Below are 22,785 nucleotides of genomic sequence, written 5' to 3' on the forward strand. Positions count from 1 at the left end.
AAGCGCGGAAAGCAATGGCAAAACGCGCAACATCGCCCTACCCTCTCTCCTATTCACCCACACGTCATGTCATAGTTGCGATACGTCCAAAGGTGTGGATGCTATACTCTACCAAAAAAAATCCAACCAGAAAGAAATTAAAAGACTGCATTCATTGACAATTAATTGGAAAACCGACAGAATGAACTAGAAAAAAAAAAAAAAAGAGCGAAACATTCCGATCCAAATTCCACAGGCAGATGGGTCTGAGCAATTCATTTCAGAACGCAAAATGCAAGCGTAGCAGTGTTCAAAACGCACACAGAAAGAACGCGCATGAAAGAAGAAGAACGCGAGTATTTTCATAGCTGCATCGCCTGTGCAGCATCCGATTGGGCGGGCGGGGGTGCCAATTCCACACCCGCTGTCGCCGCATCGCCGGCTCCGATGCCGTCCTGCTCGATCGGGGCCGCAGCCGGCTCTTGTGGGAGGTCCGCGACTGCAGCAGAGTCATCCATCGCGACAGGGGGCGCTGGCACCGACACATCTTTCATCCCGATTGCAGGAACAGCAGGCGTGGCGCCAGATGCAAGCGGCTGCGGCGGGCAGTACGGAAGCAGTGCCGAGCCGAAATAGTTGTGGACCACAGCATAGTACTTCTCCACGTCGGGTGCAAGCTCGGTCAGCGGGTCGAAGAGACCCGAGGGAGTGGAGGAGACGCCGCGATGCTTGAGGAGGTTTCCCACGGCAGACTGTTTGTTGCATGTCCCGAAGCCGCCACCAAGCAAATTCAATGTGAGTCAAACGCATCCATAGAGAGCGACAAGGAACGACAAAGCGCACGTCGTGGAACACATAGACACAGAGACACCACAAAAAGAAATGGGGTGCCGAAAATCAAAAAAAAAAAAAAAAAAAGTACGTGAGAGAGGCGAATTTGGCAAGTCTAGCAGTCATCACATTTCTGCACGCGATCGGCATGCTATCAGTGAGACCAATCAATGATTCATTTTTTTTACGCCCTTCGTTCTCAACCTCCACCGAGACGTTAATAATCCTGTGAGGGTTTCCGAGGAATAAAATGACGCACCAGGTCTGGGCAAAACAAAGAAAAGGCCAGCGAGTTGCTGTGTGTCCGCAAAGTGATTGGCGTCACTGAATGAACAGCCACAGCGTATTCACATGAAGGGTTTGAAAAAAAAAAGGGAAGAAAGGAAGGGAGGGAACAAAAAACAAGAGGGGGAGGGGATCGAATGGAATCTCTCTGAAAATATCCAACACTCACCAGCAACGCGCCGTGAACGCGCTCGGCTTCTTCACGAACAGTCAAGACGTTTTCAGGAATGCTTGGATCACGCTTGAGGGCGAGCAACGCAACGTAGCTCGCAAAGTTGGGCAGAATGAGAGCGCTGATCGTTTCCGCGCCAAGGTGCTCCAGGCCGACAACGGCGCCAAAATGCGAGGTGAGCGGCTTGTGGGGATCCAAAAACACCTTGAGGAGCGTTTTGGCTGTGCGCGGCTGCAGCTGGTTGTGCGATGACGAGTACCTTCGGCAGATAATCGAGACAACTTGCGCCGCCAGCACGCGCAACGCCCAGTGGTTTTCGGTATGGCGCTGGCATAAACGCTTGCCAAGCACGCATGTGAGTACTGCTGGCATGAGTTGGTGAATCTGGAAATTGAGCACCGACCAGCAACAGGGTGAGTTTCATCGTAATTGATGGCTGGCATCCGAGTTCTCGGGCATTGGATTTACTCACATATGGCTCTAAATGGAGCTCTGGGTTGGACACAAGAGCCTTAGTCATCAACATGATGTTCATTAGCATGGGAAGGTTGTTCAGATTTTGCAGGATCTAAGTTCGGAATCCAAAAGGAGCCTGGAATGAGTGCATTGGACGATCGCAAACACAAGACACGAGCCCCCAGTTCCCGCCCCATGTCGTACCTTGTCGGCAATAAATTGAGACAGATAAGGAACAAGCTGGTGGAGACCTGGATCAGCAGCCAGCGAAATGAGCGCTGCTTGACGCGCGTTGTCGTTGACACCTGTGATGGCATCGACCAGGCGCTCGTAATAAATCTGCAACTCCTTGGACAATGTGTGCTCGACGAGGTGCTTGATCTCGTGAAGGCTTCGCACGGCCGGGAATGTGCCGGCAACGAGCGGGGTCGTGCTCGACGGAGGCGCAACACCCGACCCGGCGCCAACAGCCGCGGTCGTCGGTTTTCCTTGGGCGTTGACAACTGTCAGGTTCTTGTCTGTACGGTTGAGCATTGGCCTATTTTCGCCAAACACTGTGTGTCACGGCCAAAAGAAAAAGGGCAGAACCAAAGGTTTGGTATTAGAGTTTTCTTGCTGAACTGTCGCACCAGAACTTCTGGACACCAACGCTTTCACTATGGTGCACAACCGGATTGTGCACAAGGCGTCGGCGTGTCCAGAGCTTTGACGAATGGCCAAAAAAACAAACGCAAGAGCAAACCAAAAAAAAAAAAAAAAAAAAAAAAAAAGACACGTACTGGGCGGGTTCTGGGGAATGGCAGGTTGAACACCTTCGATTGCCAGCCAATGCGCTGCATAGCTGACAGGTGGTGCGACCTTTGGGAGAGGGGCAGCCACCAGTGCCGCGAGATCAACCTCTTCGTCCTCAAACTGCCCAGAGTTGGGAGCGTTTTTCCGCTTGACGAGCGGCGGGGCGGACGCACCATACCCATAAAGCGGCTTGGCGTTCCATCAAAAAGCAGTCACAGGCGACAATCATCATCATGGCCAGACCGTGAGCGATGAATCAATCGCAGCAGCGACACTGCAACAATACGAGGCGATTTGCGCTGGAGAGTTGTCTCACCTCCATGTCCATGGCGCGCAACGCCGAGTTAACATCATCCGTGGTCAGTACGTGTCGTCTTGAGTGGTACATGAACTTGAGTGACTCCTGTGGACGGGTTGGTGTGCAACGAACGTGAGCATTGGCAATACAAAAACGCGAGATCTCCGGTGCCCTGCTCTCTTCTCATCCGCCTCCTCGCCGTCGATCCACCAACCTCAACAAGCATGCGCAGGCGGAACTCAGTGTCCTTGACAAGCTCCTCGGCGCAGGCATCGGGCAGCTCTGGCACCACTGCTTTGATGGCCTCGCGCACAAGTGCGGAAGACATTGCAACGAGACGAAGACTGGCTTTGCTGGATTTGGATTGAGATGGGGCGGCTTCATCTCGGCTGAATCGGTTGTTTGGGCAGCTATCGAGCTGGCGTTTGGATTTTTGGATTGCGCGTGCGATAATCTATTCAATGGTACTAAAGCGAGCTCTCAAATGGCAGTTTTGAGGTTGCGGGTCCAGCTTTGTGCCGTCTTGCAAAAAGGGGTTTGAAGCGCATCCCAGCTCAAGCATCCGATGGCGAAATTCGAGATAGCAACACAAACTCGACACCATTGAATTGAAACTAACTAGCATGTGATACTCAGCAAGTACCGAGCGCATAGCCATTGTGCAAGTGCCTCTATCACACACGCGAAAGCCGACGAGAAGTCGATTTGGCTGTTCTGAGCTACCCGCCTCGACACCACCCTCCCCGACTGGACAAAATAAGAGTAAACTAATTTGTACACGCTTTTGCAATGACAGAAACGCTGTGGTGGACTTCCATTGGCATTGTGTGCTTGTCCCAATAGACGCATTTGGAATGACTCAGTCTCACATTGCACTTCTCCTCCTTTCGCGCTGTCCCGAACCTCGCCAGAGCACTCGACATGAACTTTAGGAAGGGAGGAGTCGAGCAAGTCTTCTTCACCGTTGAGGAGGAGCGCCAGCGGGAAGAGCGCGCCAAGGAATGGGAGCAGTCGAGAGACGCCGCTGACAAGGCCAAAGGTTTGTGCCGCGAGCGATTCAGCGTCGTCCTCCGAGCAAAACGGACAACCGGCGCTGTCATGATGATGACGATGAGGATGATGATGATGATGTTGTCGATGTGCGTATTGACTGGCGTGGTGTTTTGTCACAGACTTGGGACCGGACGATGGCAAGTCGCTGTTTGATCGCTTGGAGGCGAATCGCGCTGCCAAGGCTGCTGAATTTGAAGAAAAGATGAAGTATAGTAAGCGTCTACGGGGAAGGTTGATTGTGCACGACGGTGCGAGGGCTGGTCAGGGGAGGCGACTCACACTTCTGGAACACTTTGCTCTTCCAATCTGCTTCTGCTGTAGAAAACCAAATTTACCAAGGACTCGACGACGAAGAGTTTGAATTTGTGCAAAACTCAGCAACCAAACAGGAGGAGATTGAGAACGCTCGGTGGGAGGACGAGATTGCCCAGGTGAAGCAGTTTCGGGAAGCCGTCGCGCAGCTGGAAGCCGCTCCTGCGCCAACGACAACGGCCGAAGCTTCTGCGGAACCCGCCAAGACGGGTGATGTGCTATTGAAGGCATGGCAAGCACAACCATCGATCACTTCTCGATTGGCGGTTGGTGCAACGGCCAGCAAAGGGGCGTTGGGCATCCGGAAAAAGTCTGAAGCATCATCTCCCATGGCGTCATTTCCAGCGACTAGTTTGACAGCAGTTGCACCAAGTAAACGACCTGCGACTGAGCTTGGGGCATCTGGAGATGCTGCCGTGTCTGTCAAGCAGCCTCGCCTTGAAGCGACCACCGCCGGCTCGGCACCAGCATCCACCCCCAAAGCCACAGCAACCTCAGCCTCTGCATCCGCAGCTCCGAAACAGCAGCTGCTTGCACTAGCGGCGTATGATTCGGACTCTGACGCCGATTAAGTTTGCTTGTTCCTCATTCTATCCTAATACCAAAAAAACAAAAACAAAAAAAAAAAAAAAAAAAAAAAAATCCAGTCCATTTTGTTTGACAACTATTTTTCAGTTTCGTGAGAATGCCGTCGCCTCAGGACACTGCCGCAGCATCCAGCGACAGCACCGACTTTGACCCTGCAGTGGTAGGTGTTCATCATGTTGCCAACTCCAACACCCATCTTCCTGCTTTTCCAACCACGGATTGGCATCGCATCATCATCATCATCATCATCCGTCGTCGCTCGTCTTTGAAACAACAATCCAGAATGCAAAATAGGGATCCTCGCCTTTTTTTTTTTTTTTTTTTTTTTTTTTTTTTTTTTTTTTTCCCGGCTTGTCCGGCCTTTTGACGCACTCTCATGTGTCCGTTCTGTGTGTTTGTCGTTGTTGCTAACATCATGCCGGTTCTTCTTTCTTGGGTTTTGGGTTTCTTGTGTGTGTGTGTGTTGCCAGCACATCTACAACCTGAATGGCGCAGAGGCAGAGAAGGCGCTCGGCAACACTGCGTACGCAGCAGACGACCTGCCCAAGGCGCTCCAGCACTACACCAAGGCACTGACGCTCGTCCATCCAGGCAGCCGAGAAGCAGCCACGTACCTCAAGAATCGCGCCGCCGTCTACGTCAAGCAGGTTGGTTGTTGCATTGCGTTTTGACTCGACTTTGTGACTGTTTCACTGCTCTTTTTTTTTTTTTTTCTTGTTGGGTTGATGTGGTCGACCGTGTCCTTTCATGATTCGAGCCGACGAGGGATTGGCACACAGTGTCTCAAAGCCACTGTTGAAGCGTAAACTCACCGACGTGCGGTGCTGCTTGCTGGTTGCAGAGCTTGTTCAAGAAGGTTGTGGACGACTGCAACGCCGCTCTCGCCATCATCCAAAACGATATCAAGGCGCTGTACCGACGCGGACAGGCGTACGAGAAGCTCGATGCGATCGATCTCGCGTTCAAGGACATGCGGACCATTGTTCTGTTGGACGCGACCAACAAAGTAACGATTTCCGTGGTTTTTGCGCTATTTTTCCTCCAGCCTCTCTTCCTCTCACAACAAGCGCACCCTGGTTGCTGTCGTGCTCACTTTCACACTGTCGTCTCCGCATCATCTGCAGGAAGCTGCTGCTGCCGCTCATCGACTTGGCAAGCTCAACTCGGAGCGCGCCGATCTCCTGAACTCGACCGATGGTGTCATCCGAGAAATGCTCAAGATTGTCACATCGGATGCCAAGGCCGACAAGAAGATTCATGCCATGAACAATCTTGGCATTCTCGCTCAACAGCCCGGTAAAGCCGAACAGGTATATGCGAACAGTTTTTGTTCTTAAAAATTGGTCTTGTTTTTTTTTTTTTTTTTTTTCCCCGTTTTTGCTCATTCCTTCGTGCATACCGTCACTGCCACGTTCTCAAAGTTGGTCGCGCAACATGCTATCGAAGAACTGGCCAAGTACTTGCAATCAACCGACGATACCATTGCAACCGCTGCCATTCGCGCGTTGTGCTCCATCTCGCACCACAAGACATATCTGGCCAAGGTGGTGGAGGTCGCCGGCCTCGACACACTGACTTACCTCGTTGGATCCCAGTCTGTTGAAGTATCGCGATATGCAATCCAGCTGCTCTCCACGAGCTTGGCAAAGGAGACTGAGATTGAAAAGGAAGAAAAGGCACGCGAACTGCAGGCCACGCAAGACAAGGAGCGTCGTGAGCAGCAGCTCAAGGAGGAACCGTCAAAGATTGTCGAGATTGATCCCTCTGCCCCAGAGACGACGCCAGCTGCACCTTCTCCCGCATCAGCGACACCCGTCGCCACGCCTCTTCCAGAGCACATTCTCGACAGCAACGAGCTGACCCACGCACTCGATGCCCTCATCAAGACCATTCAAAGCACAACAATCGAGTCGAAGGTCAAGTTTGCTGCTTTCAACGCCATTATGCGTGTTGTCAGCACGCAGGATGCGGCCTTGCGTTTCGTGGCACGGCGAGGTCTCAGCGCCGTCCTTGCCAACGGTGCTCTCGGTGACGTCTTCTTCCAAGTCCCTGCCAAGGCACCCATCAAGGCTGACGGCGACATGGACGACGAGGATGAGGACGAGGCATCCCGCGCTCGAGCCAAGGCCGCAGCCGCCAAAAAGGCCAGCAGCGAGCCACCGCAGCCACCAAGCAACCTCCGCACACACGTTGCCTTGGTGCTGGCGCGCGTTCACGACGTGTTGGGCCCCAAGCAAGAAGACACGTTCAAAAACGTCTGTCTGGAGGCTGTGCTGCCGCTCGTCAACTCTGAGGAGGAGGAGGACAACGTCAAGGGCTTGTACACCATCTCCACCATTCTCCAGGCCAACCCCGATGTTGGCAACTGGCTGATCGGATGCGAGGGCATGCTCAACAAGGTGATTGAGCTGGCAGACACGCAGCACGAGGGCTTGATGGTTGCGTCCGCTGAAGTCATTGCCTTGGCCGCGTCCGACAAGAAGCGTTGCCAGGCCATCTTTGCCGACGGATTTGACCAACTCAAGGCTCTGTACAAGTCCGGTAAGGACCGCGTGCGTGCGCGTGCGCTCGTCGGTCTGTGCAAGGTTGGCACCGTCAGTGAGGGCGCGCCCAACCAGCGCATCCTGGCCGAAGGCTCGACTGTCAATCTTGAAAAGGCTGCGCGTCGATACCTCGTTGGCGCGAGTCTACGCGCAATCGAGGGCCCTGCTGGGGCCAAAGATGCGCCCGCCCACCAAACCGACAGCCGCTACGACTCGGAGCTGCGCAAATGGGCTGTGGAGGGTCTTGCTTACCTGACGCTGGACGCAGATGTCAAGGAAGCGTTGATTGAGGATGTTGCCGCTCTCAAGGCCTTGTTTGCGATGGCCATCAAGGAAGAGGACAAGGCTGTGCGTTATGGCATTGCCACGATCTTGGTCAACCTGAGCAACTCGCAAGAAAAGCCCGAGCGCATGCCCGAGTTGGACCAGCTCAAAAAGTTTGCCGGCGAGAAGGTGCCAGTCCCGCACCCGAAAGACGCCGACGAGTTCATTGCGCCTCGTGTCAAGCGTCTTGTGGATGTTGGCGTCATCCCCGCCCTTGTCAGCATTTCGCACCAAAGCGAAAGCGCGATTGCCAACGAGCTGCTGGCTCGCGTCTTTTTGACCGTTGCCACGGACACTGCCAATCGCGGTCTGATTGTTCGGCAAGGCGGTGTCAAGGCGCTGATGGGCCTTGCCAACAAGGGCACCCCCAAGGGAGTCAACATTGCTGCCCAAGCTCTCGCCAAGGTCGCCATCACCATGGACCCGAACATTGCGTTCGCTGGGCAGAAGGCTGCAGAGTTGGTCCGACCATTGCTGCGCTTGTGCCAGTCCGAGAGCGGCTTGCAAAACTATGAGGCGCTGCTCGCGTTGACCAACCTGGCCAGCGTGGGCGACGAGCTTCGCCAGCGCATCGTCTTGGAAAAGGGCATGCACCAGATCGAGTCGCTGCAGTTTGAGGAGAATGTCAATTTGCAGCGCGCGGCGACCGAGTGCCTGTGCAATCTGCTCATGTTCAGCGATGTCGCCGACATGTTCATCAAAGAGTCTGGCCGCTGCTACGAAAAGCTCCATCTCTGGGTCTTGTTTTCCGGCTCGGAGGATGTGGGTCTGTCGCGCGCAGCGTCCGGCGGCTTGGCCATGCTGTCGGATGATGCTGGTGTGTGCAAGCGCATTGCCGAGGACAAGAACGGCTTTGAGATTCTCAAAGAGCTGGCAATCAGCAAAGAGACTGACCTGCAGATGCGGGCCTTCCACATTCTGCGCAACATGATCAACTCGAGCAAAGCCATCTCTGAGACCTTCATTGACAAGGAGCAGGGTCTTGACATTGTCTGGGCCGTCGACGGAACCACCAAATCCCCCGTCATCAAGAAGCTTGCAGGCGAGATTGTTCAGCAGCTGATGAAGTACGAGCTGATTGATGTTGTCAAGCCCTAGAGGAGGAGGCACAGCCGTCTCAAGAGCTTGACCTCGTGCGTCGGTTGAGTTTTGATATCCCCATGTTTGAGGTTGATGAAGATGAGTTTCGTTTGTTTGCATCGCTGTCTTTTGCGTTTTCCGGGTCTGTGCTGTACTGTACTTGTACAACAAGATGAAAAAAAAAATTCAACAGAAAAACGAAAAAAAAAAAAAAAAACCAAAAAAACATAAAAAAAACAAAAACCAAAAACAAAAGGAAAAACACCAAGTTGGAGTACCCACCTCTGCTAACGAATGCAATTCGTGCATTCATTGCTCAGGCTTGCTTGCTTGTAATTTTATTCGTTTCACTCTTTTGTTTCCAAATTCAACGCTGCTCACATCATGGCGCTCAACTTTCGAGATGTGGGCTATGTGGCCGAGGACGACGACTACGGCATGGGCAGCTCGTTCAGCCCGTCGACCGCCGCCAACGCAACCTCCGCCATGGCATCCAACTTGCACCAGCACAGCCTCACGGATCCCCTCGGCGCATGGCCCGACGTGCGACCGAGCGGCGGCAGCGGCAGCAGCAGCAGCAGCATGAGGCCAGACTACATGGGCGCTTCTGCTGGCTACGCGCCCACCCGCACGCACTACGAGAGCCCTGCCGACGGCTTCGATGCGGATGACTTTGGTGGCGCAGACGCATCTGGCGAGGCTGCCCTGCGCGCTCGCGTCGAGCAGCTGAGCTTGGCCGATGGCAATGGCGAAGGCAAGGACGGCCAGCCGCTCGGCGCTCCGTTGACCTTGCAAGCGATCGATGCGCACGATGAGTTGATGCACGACCTGCCAGAGCATGCCTGCAAGTGAGTCCAGACGACGCGCTGGGCTTTGGGTGTTGGGGGCGGGTGTTGGGGATGGAGGATGGGATGTTGGGTTGGCTGGCGAGTGCATTGCAACAAGTACTCCCAATGTTCTACTGCTCTGATGCTCTTGAATGTGACTCGAGATCAACTCAACTTGGGTGCCGTGTGGTCATGGTTGCTGACATTTTTTTTTTTTTCAGATACTGCGGTATTCACAGCCCGGCGTCGGTCGTTTGCTGCCTCAAGTGCCGAAAGTGGTTTTGCAACGCGTCCCATGGCACCGCTGCGAGCCACATTGTGCACCATTTGGTCCGTGCCAAGCACAAGGACGTTGGGCTGCACAAGGACAGCCCGATCGGCGACGAGAAGCTCGAGTGCTACAACTGCGGCTGCCGCAATGTGTTTGTGCTGGGATTCATTCCTGCGAAAGCCGATTCCGTTGTCATGCTGTTGTGCCGGTAAGTGTCTGCAAACGCAGAGCATGTGCCGTGACATGCTCACCCCCTATCTGCACCTATCGGTGTGTGTGTGTGGGGTTTTATCGTCAATGTTAACATTGGACGGCGGGTTGGTGTTTTGTTTGTTGTTGTTGATTCAGTCAACCCTGCGCTGGTGCCGTGCTGAGCAAGGACACAAACTGGGACTTGTCGACATGGGAACCCCTGATCAAGGAGCGCGTCTTCCTCCCATGGCTTGTGTCTGTCCCGACCGAAGCAGAAAAGCAACGTTCCCGCCACCTCAATTCGTCTGAGGTTCAAAAGCTGGAGGAGCTGTGGAAGACCAACCCTTCAGCGACCTTGGAGGATTTGTCGCAACCTGGCTTGGACGAAGAGCCCGAGAAGGTGAAATTAAGGTCAGTCGGAATACCGCGTTTCTCCTTTTTTTTTTTCTTTTTTTTTTCTTTTTTCCCCCCTGTTTTCGTTTGTTCTGGTCGTCGTCGCAATGACTCATTTGGAAGCGATCGTCATCATTGTTCCTCCTACGACTGCTGCTCCTGCTACTGGAATAATGTAGATACGAAGATGCCTACAGCTACCAGAATATCTTTGGTCCCTTGGTCAAGCTGGAGGCGGATTATGACAAGCAGACAAAGGAATCTCAGGCAAGTTTGGAGGGATGCTGTCGGGTCTGACTGCTTGCCCACACCTGTGCTCATCCCAATACTTGCCACTCCTCATTCCAGACTTTCGACGACATTGTGGTCGAGTGGGGTGTCGGGTTGAACAAGAAGATTACGGCGCACTTTGTTCTTCCTCGCCAAGACGGCGACTATCGCACCGTTCACGGCGATGAACTTCGTCTGCGATATGCCGGCGAGCTTGGACGCCCCTGGGCCGGCGAGGGTCATGTGCTCGTGCTGCCTGGCAGCACGACAGAAGGCATCACGCTCGAGTTGTGGTCGAGTAACGGCGTCCCGACTCACCTGACGCACAACTTCCATGTTGACTTTGTGTGGAAGTCGACCACGTTTGATCGGTAAGGTTGGACTGTTGGTGTGCGTTGCACTTTTGGCTTTGTGCTTTTTGGTTTTTGGCTCATTCTCCTGTGCCGTAGAATGCAAGCTGCGCTCAAAACGTTCGCCGTGGATGAAAAGTGTGTGAGCTCCTACATTTTCCACAAGCTTCTTGGCAAGGAGGTCGAGCTCAAAGACGAGCATCGCGTTTCTGTTCCCGAAAAGTACGTAGACACATTGCCTCTGAAAAATCGTTCTGTGGTGTTTTCTGACTGCATGTTGTTGGCACAGTCTGAATGCTCCCAACCTGCCCAAGTTGAATGAGTCGCAAATGTCGGCCATCACTCGCGTCCTTCGGGAGCCTTTCAGCTTGATTCAGGTTTGTCGCGTTCAAGCATTTTTGTTTCTGCTTCGCGCTCGACTCTCTTGTTGTCACTCTTGTTGTCAGTTCTTGACTTTGTTCCCCGTCTCACTGTCTTGAAATGCTTGCCTTTTTTGTGTTAGGGTCCACCCGGCACTGGTAAAACCGTCACGTCGGCAACGCTGGTCTACCACCTGTCCAAGTTTGGACAGGTGCTGGTCTGTGCACCCAGTAACATTGCCGTCGATCAGCTGACTGAGCGCATTCATCGAACGGGACTCAAGGTCGTCCGCCTGGCTGCCAAGAGCCGTGAGGCGATCGAGTCCAGCGTCTCCTTCCTTGCCCTGCACAGCCAGATTCGCAACTCTGCGGCTCACCCCGAGCTCGCCAAGCTGATGCAGCTTCGCGAAGAGCAGAATGGTCTTGACGATGTGGACGAGCGTCGCTTCCGACAGCTCAAGTTTGCAGCCGAGCGAGACTTTTTGAAGGTTGGCAGCGCTTTTTCGCTTGTTTTGACTCACTTTTCGCTCCCTTCTTTATTTTTTTGCTCTCTCTCTGCTTGGAGATGTGATTGGCCAGTCAGTCACTCACAGCTCATTGACGCCTCTTCTTTCTGATTGTTTCTCCGTCTGCACTTCAGAACGCCGATGTCATTTGCACGACTTGTGTGGGCGCTGGCGATCCGCGTCTGGCTCGCATGCGCTTCCGCGCCGTCTTGGTGGACGAGGCCACCCAGGCAACCGAACCCGAGGCTATCATTCCGATTGTCATGGGCGCCAAGCAAGTCGTCCTCGTTGGTGACCACTGCCAGCTGGGTCCTGTCGTCATGTGCAAGAAAGCGGCCAAGGCCAACTTTACGCAGTCCCTGTTTGAGCGTTTGGTCATGGGCCAAAACCGTCCTATTCGTCTTGAGATTCAGTACCGCATGCATCCTTGTTTGAGTGCCTTCCCTTCCGACACGTTCTACGAAGGCAGCTTGCAGAACGGCGTGCTCGCGGCCGATCGTACTCCAAAGACTCCCGCATTTACCTGGCCGGATCCCAACAACCCCATGTTCTTCTGGTCGAACCTTGGGCAAGAAGAGTTGTCTGCATCCGGAACGTCGTACCTCAATCGGTGAGGGAGTGTGATTGGCTCTGGTTGCTTTTTTTTTATGCTGGTCGCCGGAAGATAATAGTCTTGTGTTTGGTTTGTCTGCATTCAGCACTCACTGTTTTTGTACTTTTTTGCGCTCACAACGCAACAGTGCCGAGGCCTCGTCGGTCGAAAAGCTCGTGACCCAGCTGTTGAAATCTGGCACCAAACCAGACCAGATTGGTGTCATCACCCCGTACGAAGGCCAGCGCGCGTTTATTTTGCAGACAATGACGGCCAACGGCGTCCTTCGATCGCAACTCTACCAGCAAATTGAAGTCGCCAGTGTGGATGCCTTCCAAGGTCGCGAGAAGGACTACATTATTCTGTCCTGCGTGCGTTCCGCCGGCATCGGCTTTTTGAACGATCCTCGTCGCTTGAACGTGGCGCTGACTCGCGCCCGTTATGGGCTCGTGGTCATTGGCAATGCTCATCGTCTTGCGCGGGTGAGTAGTGTTGCCCTCATTGGGTTTTGGCGATGCATTTGGGTCCGAGCTTCTCGATGCATGCTCAATAATCTCTATTTTTTTTCTATGTTCTACTTTCTGTTTTGGTAGGACCCGCTGTGGAACGAGGTTATCACTTACTTCCGGAATCACAAATTGTTCATGGAAGGCTCACTGACGGCGCTGCGTGACTGCGGCATGCGCATTCCAAATCCTGAGGGTGTCCGATTCTCCGCGAGCCGCCTGCGTCGCGCCGTCGACGAGCAGATCAACCTGCACGGCACGCATCCATTCGCTCAGCAGCAAGGCCCAGCTCCTCCTGCTCCGCGGAACTCGTCACGACGCAACGGCGGGCACAATTCTGGCTTTAGCGCACAACGCTCGACTGCTTCGTCTGGAGGTGAGTCATGGCGCCTTGCCTTGCCTTGCCCATTTTTTTTTGTTTTCTTTTTTTTTTGTTGCTTTTTTTTGGCCGAACCTGGACTCATGCTTGCTGTTCATTTCTCAGGCTTGTCATCGACCCAACTGCACAGCATGCACTTTCAAGACCCGATGCAGGCCGTGCCAAACTGGCACCTGGGACTGGCGCCCTCGTCGACCATGCCCGTGCCCAGCATGATGTTCTCGCAGGGCAGCTCGCAATTCTCGCAGCCCAGCTACTATTCGCAGGCCGGATACTCGCAAAGCTCATATTCTGGCGACAGTGCATACGCTGCCAGCGTTTCTTCCCAAGTCAGCGCGTCGCCTCGTGTGAAGGGCAAAGGCACTGCATCCAGTGTCTACTCGGCCGCAGCGTCTCAGATGTCTTCGCTTTCGCAGGTACGCACGGTGGCTGGCTTGGCTTGTGTTTGTACATGGATGGTTTGATCTTGATGCTCAACATTTTTGGTCATTTTCACCACAGGACACGATTGGATTTTCGCAGACGGATGATGGATATTGAGCGCGTTCTTGTCGCCTGTGTATTGGCGCCTTCTTCTATCAAACACGAGCATTTGCGCAAACCTGGTTGACACACTGCTGCTGTCTCTCTCTGTGTGTTCGTAATTCCCTTTTTTTCACATTCCGCCCTTGGGACGGATTGGTGGATTTCCACTCGATCTCTTTTGGTGAGAGCGCCGTCCCTCAAACCTAGCGCCCGACACAAGCAAGCTTGCCTTTCCCAACGATGAATTTTGCTGCTGTCGTTGATTGTGGCATTGTTTGTTGTTTTTTCCCCCCTTGTCGGAATGCAATTCGTTCTCGTGTTAGTCAATTCCCAATACGCTGTTATCCCAGAGTTTCATTGATTGGTAAAACCCCAAAACATGCGAACAATTGGGCGTGATACATATCGTGTGTATTTTCGGTCGCAATGCGTCGTTTCAAACAACCATACCAATCACTGTGTGGCCTGCACCGCATCCAATTGCAGTTGCACGCGCTTCGGCAGGTAATTGTATGACATCACAAGAGCAGTTGTTATGAGTGCGATTGCTGTTTGGTGCGTGGGAGTGCGTTCGGTATTCGACCACTGGTGTTGGCACGGCGGTCGGATTGTCGATCGGAAGCACAAGGTCTCCATCGTCTGCGGCAACATCCACGTGAGATGCAGCGCCGGTGGCTGCACCAATCCCAGCCAAGAGAACTTTGCCACTGGTGGTTACAAGTGCGCTGTGATAGGCTCCAGCATGGATGCTGGCCACGGGCTCGGGAAGATCAAACACTGCAGCCTGCACCTCACTTGAATCTGCTGACTGAGCCGCCACTGCTGCACTCGCTTCCAAAGCTTGTTGTGCCTTTTGCTGTTGCTCTGCCAACTCGACAGGCAGCTTGTTAAACGCAAACCAGAGCTGGGAAGGATGGCCCAAAGTCGCAGCCGCGACTTGGAATAGCCGGACGGGTGTTGGATAATAGTGCTCCTCTCGTAGCGGACGAATGCCAAGCTGACCCGCACTGGTATCGCCAGTGCCCAACACCATGCCAGCATTGGTCAAAAACAGGGAATGATACCAGCCGCCAGCGGCCCGAACAACCCTGGCGCCCTTCCCGCCGATCAGCTCGCTGTTTGGTGCCAGAGACTTAATTACTGCTGGGAGACACGAAGACAGCGGGACGTAGTTCTCGGTCGCAAGTTCCTTGAGCGGATTGGCGGCCAGCTCACGTTGCGTTTGCTGGTGTCGCTCGTGCACGGCCTCGCTTCCAAGCCGCCCTCCCTCGGCTCCTCCCCAGCTGTAAACATTGCCGTCGTTCAGAATAGCCAAGGAATGGTGCCGGCCGCACGCGATCGACGCAACGCGTCTCCGCAACTGCGACACAAGCCGGGGCTGCGGGACAATCGGGAGATTGGAGGGATCTGCACCACATTGGCCATGGCGGTTGAAGCCAAAGCAGTACAAGTCCCCTCCGTTCGTTCGGACACAGGTGTGGGCAAATCCGCAAGCAATTTCCGCGATCAGCTCATTCTCCAGCTTGTCCTTGACACGTTGTGGGGCTCGCTGGATGCTCCCTGGCTTTCCGATTCCGCAGGCGCCTTGTTTGTTCGATCCCCATGTATAGACGCGGCCGTTATCGCTCAACGCAACCGAGTGGTGCGCGCCGGCAGCAACTTGTGTTACTTTGACGGCGCTCAGATTCGGGATTGGTCTTGGTATGTGAATGGTCGCCGTTTCGCTTGAACTCGGGTTTGCAACGTTTGAGTTTGTATCAGTCGCCGCACTACCAGAGGCGTTGGTGCTCGTCGACGACGACGACGGCGGAGCAGTAATTCCGAGCTGGCCGGTTCGATTGCTCCCAACGCTCATGCAAACACCTGAAGCTGCGTGGAGATTAAATTCAACAGCGTCATCCCAAAAATGAGTTCCCGACAACAGTGTCATCCCAAAAAAGAGTTTCCGACAAGTAGCCAGCCAGCCAAGGTTTTGGTGAGAAATCCAACTCCAATACAAAACCGATCATCTCCATACAAACTCCAATGCAAACAGCCCCTCCCCTCAAAATCACTCTGTCTGCAATCCCGTCAAACAGCTCGCACTCGCCGCGCACCTGTGACGAGGAGTGTGTGACGATCGCCGCATGCAATCTTGGCAATCTCGGTGCCGCCCGACATGGCGAGGTGGAACTGAGCGACCGTTCTCGCGCGGGTGCCGTCGAGCAGAGCGGTGGCGATCTCGGCCTCGCTGCAGTGCTGCGCCTCGCTTGCATTGTGACTAGGCACTTTTGTGTCGGAGCGAGACTGCGCGTATGGCTCGTGGGCGGCAGACACGGCGCATTGACCGGCAAAGTTGTCGCCTGCAGCCACGAGGACGAACGGCATGACTGGCTGGCTCACAGGCCGGCCGCAGGTTGATGCAAAAAAGACTGTGGGTGCACCAAGCAAGGTCGAAGAAAGAAGAGATGCATGCATGCATGGGCGAAGCAAGGGGAATCTAATCATCACAAAAAAAAGCAGTGTATTGCTATGAACCAAAAAACATGGCAACTTGAGCATGATTACGGCTTCTGACTCTTGTTGAGCAGAGCTGCTCGCTCAGTCACTGTGCGGAAGGCTTGCTGTGCAGTGGGGCTGGAGCCCTTCATCGACTCAACGCGGAGAGGCGCAAAAGTCTTGCCTTGGTGAGCCTGAATTTGAGCGCGCACAGTCTGTGCAGCCGAGTCGTTGTTGACAGCCTTCTCGGCAGCAGAGCGAGCCATGCCAAAGAGGCCGGACAGCGGTTCTGCTGGTGGAGGCGGCTTGACTTTGCCGAGAGCGATATCGGCTTCGCCTGGCAGCGCCAAGAATTCAGGAACGCGGCACGGAGGCACAGTCGCCGGTGGTGGCTTGGTTCCGCGAGTCAGCCACGCTCGCATCGCTGGCAGTCGCATCAGACCGCCTTGAAGCAGACCATACACTTGCGTTGGAATAAGGTAGAACAAAAGGCCCTGTCGAATGTGAATGTGGTGAAAGCAGAGCGACAACATGCCGCAGAGGAATCAGTGACCGCAGGTAGCAACAAGCCCAAATCACAAGGGTGACTCGACGCCCCCCCCCCTCTGCTTAAACCCCCCCCCCCAAAAAAAAGCAAACGAATACGTACCGCCGGCATGAACAGGGTGAAAGGAAGTGCCACCAGCGGCAGACCGTTGACCATGAAGCGAATCATCTGCTTCGGGAACATGACTTGCTGGCCGGCCATGGGGTTTTCGAGATTGTACTGCAGCAGGGGTGCCAATCAAAGGAAATGGGGTTTGCGAAATGATCAGCACCCATCCAAACAAACACAACGCAAAACGTCCAACGAACAACCCAGCCCGTGCTGCTTGAAACAAAGAGTGTTGCACTTGCCTTGAGGGAAATGTAAACAAGAGCAGCGGAAACGAAGGGGAAGATGTGAGTGGGATCCTCCATGGTGAGCCGTGGCATCCAGCTGGGACCACCGGTGACCATGCTTTCAAGCGGTTCAGTCAGCAGCGAATAGATGGAGCGCCAGCAGCCAAAGAAGACAAGGGCCATCGCAAGGACGCCGAGAAGAGTACGACCAGGCTTGATGCCGTAGAGCTTTTGGTAGTCTTGCTGTTCGCGGTAGATGGCGAGAATGGTGATTTGAGGCGCCTTGGCGGCACGCGCGACATCCATACGACGGCGAAACTCGCCAAGCGCCTCCTTGTGCTGCGCCATCAGGGCAGTCATGCGCTGCGAATTGATGACAATCGGGAGAAGCACGAGACGTGACAAAACGCCACCCACAGCCAGAGTCACCCACCAGGGCATCTCGCCGAACGCCGACATGTGCTCAATGCCAATACGCAGGAAGCCCCACATTCCCGTGTCCAGGCCTGCAGCCGCGACCTCGCCAAGCACAGCGTGTGAGTTGTAGACGCCAGACGCAGCGGCGTCAATAACAGCAGTGGTGGTCGATTCTTGAGCGAGTTCTGCAGCAGCAGATGTCGGTGCTTGAGCTGCAGCGGAGGCGGCGGCGATCGCGCCCTCTGCCACGGGCGAGACAGTTGCGTAGTCGGACAGTTTGACAAATCCAGTCGCCGCGGTGGTTGCAGCAGCGTCCGTTGAAGCGAATCGGGCTCCAGTCTGGCACACCAGCATTGCAACCAAGACAGAACGAAGAACAAACAACATTGAGCACACACAGCCATTGCTTGTATTGCTGGTGGGTGGAGAGTACACTTACCACACCGGAGATTGAATAGAGCGACGGGATTCGCATCGGCAACGACGATGATGATGAAGCAGCAGGAAGGAGTCTATCCATAGGCGGCAAGGCAAAAGTCAAGTGAAGTGAGGTTGAGGAAGATGTTCAGCAACCAACCGACAAGGGCCCCCCCCTCAAGAACCAGTCATCATCAGCTTATGTCATCCTGATGGTGGTGATGATGGTGATGATGATGATGGTGATGATGATGGTGAGCGGAGTGTGTGTGGGTTAGGAGATGAGGTTGGAACTGACCGAGTGGAAAACCGCATGCGCCACGAGCCACCCGTCGCAGTCATGGAGGATGGAGCAGCCGCAACCGACGACAAGGCGGACGAGCGAGGAGCACACGCGAGCGACGATGAAGCCGAGGCAGAGGCCGATGCATAGCCGCGGACGACTGCTGCAGTGCGGGACGAAGACACGAGCGTCGTCGTCCATGCAAGACGACTCGACGCCATAGTGGAAAGCAGAAAAAAAGAAAAAAAAAAAAAAAAAAACGAAAGGAAGAGTGCAGTGATCAACGATGGAAATGCTGAGAAACCAAGGCACGAAAGGAAAATATTGGAAGAATGCAGGCGTGGTGAGAGAAAGCCATGGAAGAAGGGATGATGGGCCAAAGAAAACGAAAGAAAAAGAAAAGCCGGTTGTGGAAATGTGCTCGAATGTGCTCAAATCTGAGCGACGTTGACTTTGTCGACCAGATCAGTTTATTGTGGGGCGCGACCACCGAGAAGCGAGGAGTTTCGGCAGAACTCGTAGATTCAAGTCCACTAGTTCGTTCAGTCCATGATGCAGACATGATTTTTCCATCATCCAAAAATTTCATCGCGAATCACGCTTCAACCGTTTCAGTCAAACTTGTCGAGTACTTCCCGCTTTGGTTGCTCGATGTTAGTAGCAATCAACATTGTCGGCTCGAGCAAGCGTGCCAACACCGAACAATTCTTCGAGCGCGTCAATGCGAACGTCACTAAGCGCGCGGACGCTGTTGTCATGAGCTGTGTCGCGCAACGCGTCCACAATCGTCTCACGGAGGTGCTGGAGGGAATCAACATGCAGCGTGCCACTGCTGGTTAGAATTTGTTCGAGGGCAAAGGCTGCGTGTCGGCGAACAACTGGATCCTCATCCGTCGTGACTAAGCGCTGCAAGCCATCCACGGCAATGCTCGTTTGACTCGACGCCAAATTTCTGCACTCTTGCGAGCTGCCCTGCGACAGATGGACGATTGCGTCAATGTACGATCGACGGACCTCCCAATCGAGATCCCGATGCATGAGGTCCAAGCACTCGAGGAGCATTGCGCCCAAGGTTGTCGAGCAAGGATGCCCATTGCTGGTCGTGCATACACTTTCGCCCAGTACCGATCGATACAACTGCTGCGCAAGATGTTGCTGCACGACAGGCACGGATGCAACCCAGGCAGCGACGCAAGTGGCTCCAGCCCGGCGTGGAAACGCCTCATCGTCAGAGAGGAGCTGGATGCAGAGCGGAAGAAGACTTTCAGTCAAGCTCGCTTGCGCTGTATCGGGGTGCAGTGCCGACAGGAGGGACGCTCCTTGCCACAGCCAGGTGCTTGGGAGAAGGCAGCAGAGAAAAGCGCCGACGGAGGCACGAAGGTAGGTGTTGGTTGGCTGGCGGACGAGTTGCCGTGATAATATGCGAGGAAGAAAGCTACCCTGGTAGAGTCGCGATACCAGGCTTCGGTACTGAGCCAAAGCCGCAGGGGTCGGCTGCAGATCAGCCTCGAGCTCTTTCCAGGAAACAGCGAGCTTGTTGGTCATGTAATCACGAGCTGAACTCGACTCGGCTGATTCAGAATGCTGAAGGATAAACCAAAGAAGGAGGGTCACGAGTTGAACAATGCTATCGTGCGTTTCCCACTGGTCGGTCGTGAAATTGTTGAGCTGGCCTTCCAGTAGCGCAGCTGCAGCATCGAGATTGTTCATGGCGCACCCAATCCGAATTGAGAGCAGCATGGCACGCGCCTGGATTGTCGGATCAAACGCTTGGGTGGCGAGGGTGCTCAAGACATTCAAGCAGGGGGCAACGGCGGCCCCTTGAGCCGTCAATGTTTCTTGACGCAGAGTGACGGATAGGACGTCCAGCGCCGCAAGCACGCAGCGTCGCGGCAGCCTCATTGTTGACTGCTCAATCCATGCCCCAGCGCGCAGGGCGAAGAGGAGCGCATCATCGCTGGACAAATCGGCAGATTGGGCAAATGCGTGACAAGCGTGCAAAGCAGAGTAGACGGATTCTGGTGACATGCGGTCATCCATGGCCTGTGTGAGCTGGTCCAAAATAGCCAACAGTAGCTGTTGCACTGATTGCTTGGTCGCCGCAATCACACCAGCAAACTGTGGTCGCGGAAGCAGCAAGAACAGGGTGCAAAGTTGACCGAGGATGCGAAGCTGCAATCTCGTCGGGTGGGACTGCTGAACATTTACCCTTTGTCGAATGGGCAAGGAGAGGGCGTTGAACACGCGTGTTTGAGTGGCGACGAGCAAGGGTGCGCAGGGCTCGTCCTGATTGACAAAGAAACTCGCCCACAAACCATCGGATGGTGCTCGACATGCACAACGCAGCCAGGATTCAAGCACATCAAACGAAATAGATGCAAGAGCATGGCCTTCCTCATGAACAAGGGCCAGAGCGAGTGGGAGAACGGCATGCTTGTGCAGGTATGCACCGAGCGCCTCGACAGGGTGGATTGGGCATGCAGGAGACGGTATTGCAGATTGATACTTTAGCCCTGCATCAGGCACAGCCAAAACAAGGTCGGCATTGGGGCTGAGATGAAAGAGAGCGAGTACTGCGACGCTTTGGCGCAGGACAATCAGCGGTCTTATCGAGTCTGGAACACCGACACAGAATAGTCCACTGGCTAAGATACTTGAGGGCGTTGATGCCAATGTGGCACATGCGACAAGGTTGTAGATATCGACAATAACAAATTCACTCGAGTCTGGCCTGACCAACGTCTTGACGAGCTGTGCGCAAACGTCGCCCCAGCAGGCGCTGATGGCAGCCACGCCTTCCGCATGAGACAGAATACGAGAGATGGCATCCACAGCAGCGTGAGCGACCGGATCTGACGAGTGCGGATCACACAGCAAAGCGACCACCAGTTGCAACAAGTGGCTACACGTTCCCGAAAGTCAAAAGTCAGCAGCTGCAGAGGGAGATTGTCAAACCAAAAACACTTGATCAACTGCAATGATGAAGTGGTGGTACCTTGCTTGATCTACGCAACCGGCAAGCCCACTTTCCAGCATACGCCAGGTATCAGGACATTGCAACAAGTACCCGATCGCTCGCACCACAACATTGACCAGTTTTTCGTCGTTCGGACTGAGCAGCGCCGCCTGTCGTATTCGAGATTTTTTTTCATGCATTGCGAACGATTGTGAGCTGCATGGCAAGAATGAACAAAGTGCCTCTCGATGTATCGACACGGTTTGCACTAGAATCACCACTCTCCAACCAAAACACATGTAGCTAGCTGGGTGTGACAAAAACCACCCCTCACGCTCAGAAATTCGAGGCCGCCCAGCTCGATCAGCACGGCTCGCGATACAGCGCCCTGGTTGCTCGACGGCAGTTCGTCTGGTCTGGCAGATGGGTCTGCGAGAATGTCCACCTCCTCCGCCGGTCGTGGCTGGCTGGGAAAGAACCAGCAGCAGAGCCAATCGAGGAGCTTCTCGTAGCGCGTGTCGTCGTTGATCCGACTGAACACGTCGTCGTGCTCGATGGCTGCGCGGCCGCACGCACCGGAATCATCATCATCATCGTCGTCAGCATTGTCTTGCTGTTGCGCTGGACGGTCGGGGCTCGCGTGCGTGCGGTGCAGCTTCTGGCGAGCAGCGAGCGTGAGTCGCGTTAGGCTCGACGCAAGCGCGGATTTCGACTCGGCGTCGAGAGAGTGAGCAGTCATGACATTACTGTCACAACCAAGACACAAAACAAGAGTGCTGGGAGTCGCTAGTATTTCTGGTTTGTTACAAAAACCACAAACCCATGAGCAAGTGTGAGTCTGAGTGAATCTGTACCCCCCCTTTTTTGTTCAGAGCTCAGTCTTTATCTACGCCTTTTTGTTTTTTCTCTCTTTCTCTCTCTCTCTCTCTCTCTCTCTCTCTCTTTCTCTCTCTCTCTTTTTGTGTTGGTTTTTTCTTCTTCTTGTGTTTGCAGAATGAGTATTCCAAGCGACGTGCTGGAAGAGCTCGCCGAGCTTGACAAGGAGCTGCGCGATGGTACAAGCGCTCGTTTTCCCGCTCTCTCTCTCTCTCTCTCTCTCTCTCTCTCTCTCCCCCCTTTCTCTTTCTCTCTCTCTCTCGCTCGTTTTGCTCCAGTGGCATGGTGCAGCGATGCCTGTTTCTTGTATCCCCCCCTCCTCCCTCTTACAGCACTCGCTTTCTCTCTGTCTCTCTGTCTGTCTGTCTGTCGTTGTGGTTTTGCGTCGCGGTCATCGCGTACCGACCTTCACCCGCTCTCTCCCCCTTTTCCCCCGTTTGCCCCGCGGCTCGGAACTCGTGGCCTTCACCTTTGAGCTCTGACACTTTGCTGCTGTTGCTGCTGTTGCTGTTGCTGCTGTCGTCCCAGGCAGCGCACTCACTCACTCACTGCACTCACTCACCAAACAACGTCAAGCAACTCCAAAAAAAAAA

General features: G+C 54.2%; 7 protein-coding genes across 7 annotated transcripts; 3 read left to right on the forward strand and 4 right to left on the reverse strand.

Annotated features, from left to right (window-relative positions):
* Positions 1-155: 155 nt before the first annotated feature.
* CAOG_03629 (transcription initiation factor TFIID complex 60 kDa subunit) lies at positions 156-3,154 on the reverse strand. The gene is made up of 7 exons (XM_004363300.2): positions 3,028-3,154; positions 2,832-2,918; positions 2,503-2,704; positions 1,928-2,277; positions 1,740-1,835; positions 1,265-1,651; positions 156-731 (listed from the first exon to the last, which is right to left on the reverse strand). Exons 1-7 carry the CDS (start codon positions 3,139-3,141, stop codon positions 342-344), a joined length of 1,626 nt encoding a protein of 541 aa, XP_004363357.1. The 5' UTR covers positions 3,142-3,154; the 3' UTR covers positions 156-341.
* A 529-nt stretch (positions 3,155-3,683) lies between these two features.
* CAOG_03630 (hypothetical protein) lies at positions 3,684-4,798 on the forward strand. Its single transcript, XM_004363301.2, has 3 exons — positions 3,684-3,852; positions 3,986-4,078; positions 4,188-4,798. The coding sequence occupies exons 1-3, from the start codon at positions 3,735-3,737 to the stop codon at positions 4,748-4,750; spliced, it is 774 nt and encodes a 257-aa protein (XP_004363358.1). The 5' UTR covers positions 3,684-3,734; the 3' UTR covers positions 4,751-4,798.
* Positions 4,799-4,829: 31 nt separating this feature from the next.
* CAOG_08729 (hypothetical protein) lies at positions 4,830-9,009 on the forward strand. The gene is made up of 5 exons (XM_011272047.1): positions 4,830-4,926; positions 5,237-5,413; positions 5,608-5,772; positions 5,891-6,076; positions 6,188-9,009. The coding sequence occupies exons 1-5, from the start codon at positions 4,864-4,866 to the stop codon at positions 8,729-8,731; spliced, it is 3,135 nt and encodes a 1,044-aa protein (XP_011270349.1). The 5' UTR covers positions 4,830-4,863; the 3' UTR covers positions 8,732-9,009.
* CAOG_08730 (hypothetical protein) lies at positions 8,971-14,234 on the forward strand. Its single transcript, XM_011272048.1, has 13 exons — positions 8,971-9,561; positions 9,762-10,019; positions 10,160-10,414; positions 10,576-10,663; positions 10,745-11,037; positions 11,116-11,238; positions 11,306-11,393; positions 11,519-11,863; positions 12,016-12,491; positions 12,622-12,955; positions 13,067-13,355; positions 13,464-13,774; positions 13,860-14,234. Exons 1-13 carry the CDS (start codon positions 9,098-9,100, stop codon positions 13,896-13,898), a joined length of 3,363 nt encoding a protein of 1,120 aa, XP_011270350.1. The 5' UTR covers positions 8,971-9,097; the 3' UTR covers positions 13,899-14,234.
* Positions 14,235-14,272: 38 nt separating this feature from the next.
* Positions 14,273-16,285, reverse strand: CAOG_03633 (hypothetical protein). The gene is made up of 2 exons (XM_004363304.2): positions 15,980-16,285; positions 14,273-15,752 (listed from the first exon to the last, which is right to left on the reverse strand). Exons 1-2 carry the CDS (start codon positions 16,248-16,250, stop codon positions 14,320-14,322), a joined length of 1,704 nt encoding a protein of 567 aa, XP_004363361.1. The 5' UTR covers positions 16,251-16,285; the 3' UTR covers positions 14,273-14,319.
* Positions 16,286-16,343: 58 nt separating this feature from the next.
* On the reverse strand, positions 16,344-18,613 carry CAOG_03634 (hypothetical protein). Its single transcript, XM_004363305.2, has 5 exons — positions 18,376-18,613; positions 18,100-18,172; positions 17,259-17,999; positions 17,011-17,127; positions 16,344-16,855 (listed from the first exon to the last, which is right to left on the reverse strand). The coding sequence occupies exons 1-5, from the start codon at positions 18,579-18,581 to the stop codon at positions 16,427-16,429; spliced, it is 1,566 nt and encodes a 521-aa protein (XP_004363362.2). The 5' UTR covers positions 18,582-18,613; the 3' UTR covers positions 16,344-16,426.
* Positions 18,614-18,780: 167 nt separating this feature from the next.
* On the reverse strand, positions 18,781-22,076 carry CAOG_03635 (hypothetical protein). Its single transcript, XM_004363306.2, has 3 exons — positions 21,651-22,076; positions 21,356-21,486; positions 18,781-21,262 (listed from the first exon to the last, which is right to left on the reverse strand). The coding sequence occupies exons 1-3, from the start codon at positions 22,053-22,055 to the stop codon at positions 19,015-19,017; spliced, it is 2,784 nt and encodes a 927-aa protein (XP_004363363.1). The 5' UTR covers positions 22,056-22,076; the 3' UTR covers positions 18,781-19,014.
* Between the last annotated feature and the right edge of the window lie 709 nt (positions 22,077-22,785).

The sequence above is a fragment of the Capsaspora owczarzaki genome, assembly GCF_000151315.2.
Source record: "Capsaspora owczarzaki ATCC 30864 unplaced genomic scaffold supercont2.5, whole genome shotgun sequence".
NCBI lineage: Eukaryota > Filasterea > Ministeriida > Capsasporidae > Capsaspora > Capsaspora owczarzaki.

Excerpts from the sequence above, each read along its gene's own strand:
- CAOG_08730 (XM_011272048.1), top strand. The coding sequence starts at position 9,098 with ATGGCGCTCAACTTTCGAGATGTGGGCTATGTGGCCGAGGACGACGAC. Across the intron at positions 9,562-9,761 it reads CTGCCAGAGCATGCCTGCAA|ATACTGCGGTATTCACAGCC; the intron begins GTGAGTCCAGAC and ends TTTTTTTTTCAG. Across the intron at positions 11,394-11,518 it reads AGCCTTTCAGCTTGATTCAG|GGTCCACCCGGCACTGGTAA; the intron begins GTTTGTCGCGTT and ends TTTTTGTGTTAG.
- CAOG_03633 (XM_004363304.2), bottom strand. The coding sequence starts at position 16,250 with ATGCCGTTCGTCCTCGTGGCTGCAGGCGACAACTTTGCCGGTCAATGC. Across the intron at positions 15,753-15,979 it reads TCACACACTCCTCGTCACAG|CTTCAGGTGTTTGCATGAGC; the intron begins GTGCGCGGCGAG and ends ATCTCCACGCAG.
- CAOG_03635 (XM_004363306.2), bottom strand. The coding sequence starts at position 22,055 with ATGACTGCTCACTCTCTCGACGCCGAGTCGAAATCCGCGCTTGCGTCG. Across the intron at positions 21,487-21,650 it reads GCGGCCTCGAATTTCTGAGC|GCGGCGCTGCTCAGTCCGAA; the intron begins GTGAGGGGTGGT and ends CGAATACGACAG. Across the intron at positions 21,263-21,355 it reads GGTTGCGTAGATCAAGCAAG|CCACTTGTTGCAACTGGTGG; the intron begins GTACCACCACTT and ends GGGAACGTGTAG.
- CAOG_03630 (XM_004363301.2), top strand. The coding sequence starts at position 3,735 with ATGAACTTTAGGAAGGGAGGAGTCGAGCAAGTCTTCTTCACCGTTGAG. Across the intron at positions 3,853-3,985 it reads CGCCGCTGACAAGGCCAAAG|ACTTGGGACCGGACGATGGC; the intron begins GTTTGTGCCGCG and ends GTTTTGTCACAG. Across the intron at positions 4,079-4,187 it reads TGAAGAAAAGATGAAGTATA|AAAACCAAATTTACCAAGGA; the intron begins GTAAGCGTCTAC and ends CTTCTGCTGTAG.
- CAOG_08729 (XM_011272047.1), top strand. The coding sequence starts at position 4,864 with ATGCCGTCGCCTCAGGACACTGCCGCAGCATCCAGCGACAGCACCGAC. Across the intron at positions 5,414-5,607 it reads CCGCCGTCTACGTCAAGCAG|AGCTTGTTCAAGAAGGTTGT; the intron begins GTTGGTTGTTGC and ends TGCTGGTTGCAG. Across the intron at positions 5,773-5,890 it reads TGTTGGACGCGACCAACAAA|GAAGCTGCTGCTGCCGCTCA; the intron begins GTAACGATTTCC and ends CATCATCTGCAG.
- CAOG_03629 (XM_004363300.2), bottom strand. The coding sequence starts at position 3,141 with ATGTCTTCCGCACTTGTGCGCGAGGCCATCAAAGCAGTGGTGCCAGAG. Across the intron at positions 2,278-2,502 it reads CATTCCCCAGAACCCGCCCA|TGTTTGGCGAAAATAGGCCA; the intron begins GTACGTGTCTTT and ends CGTGACACACAG. Across the intron at positions 1,836-1,927 it reads CTCAATTTATTGCCGACAAG|ATCCTGCAAAATCTGAACAA; the intron begins GTACGACATGGG and ends TTCCGAACTTAG.
- CAOG_03634 (XM_004363305.2), bottom strand. The coding sequence starts at position 18,581 with ATGGCGTCGAGTCGTCTTGCATGGACGACGACGCTCGTGTCTTCGTCC. Across the intron at positions 18,000-18,099 it reads TCTATTCAATCTCCGGTGTG|ACTGGAGCCCGATTCGCTTC; the intron begins GTAAGTGTACTC and ends CTGGTGTGCCAG. Across the intron at positions 17,128-17,258 it reads TTGTTTACATTTCCCTCAAG|TACAATCTCGAAAACCCCAT; the intron begins GCAAGTGCAACA and ends CCCCTGCTGCAG.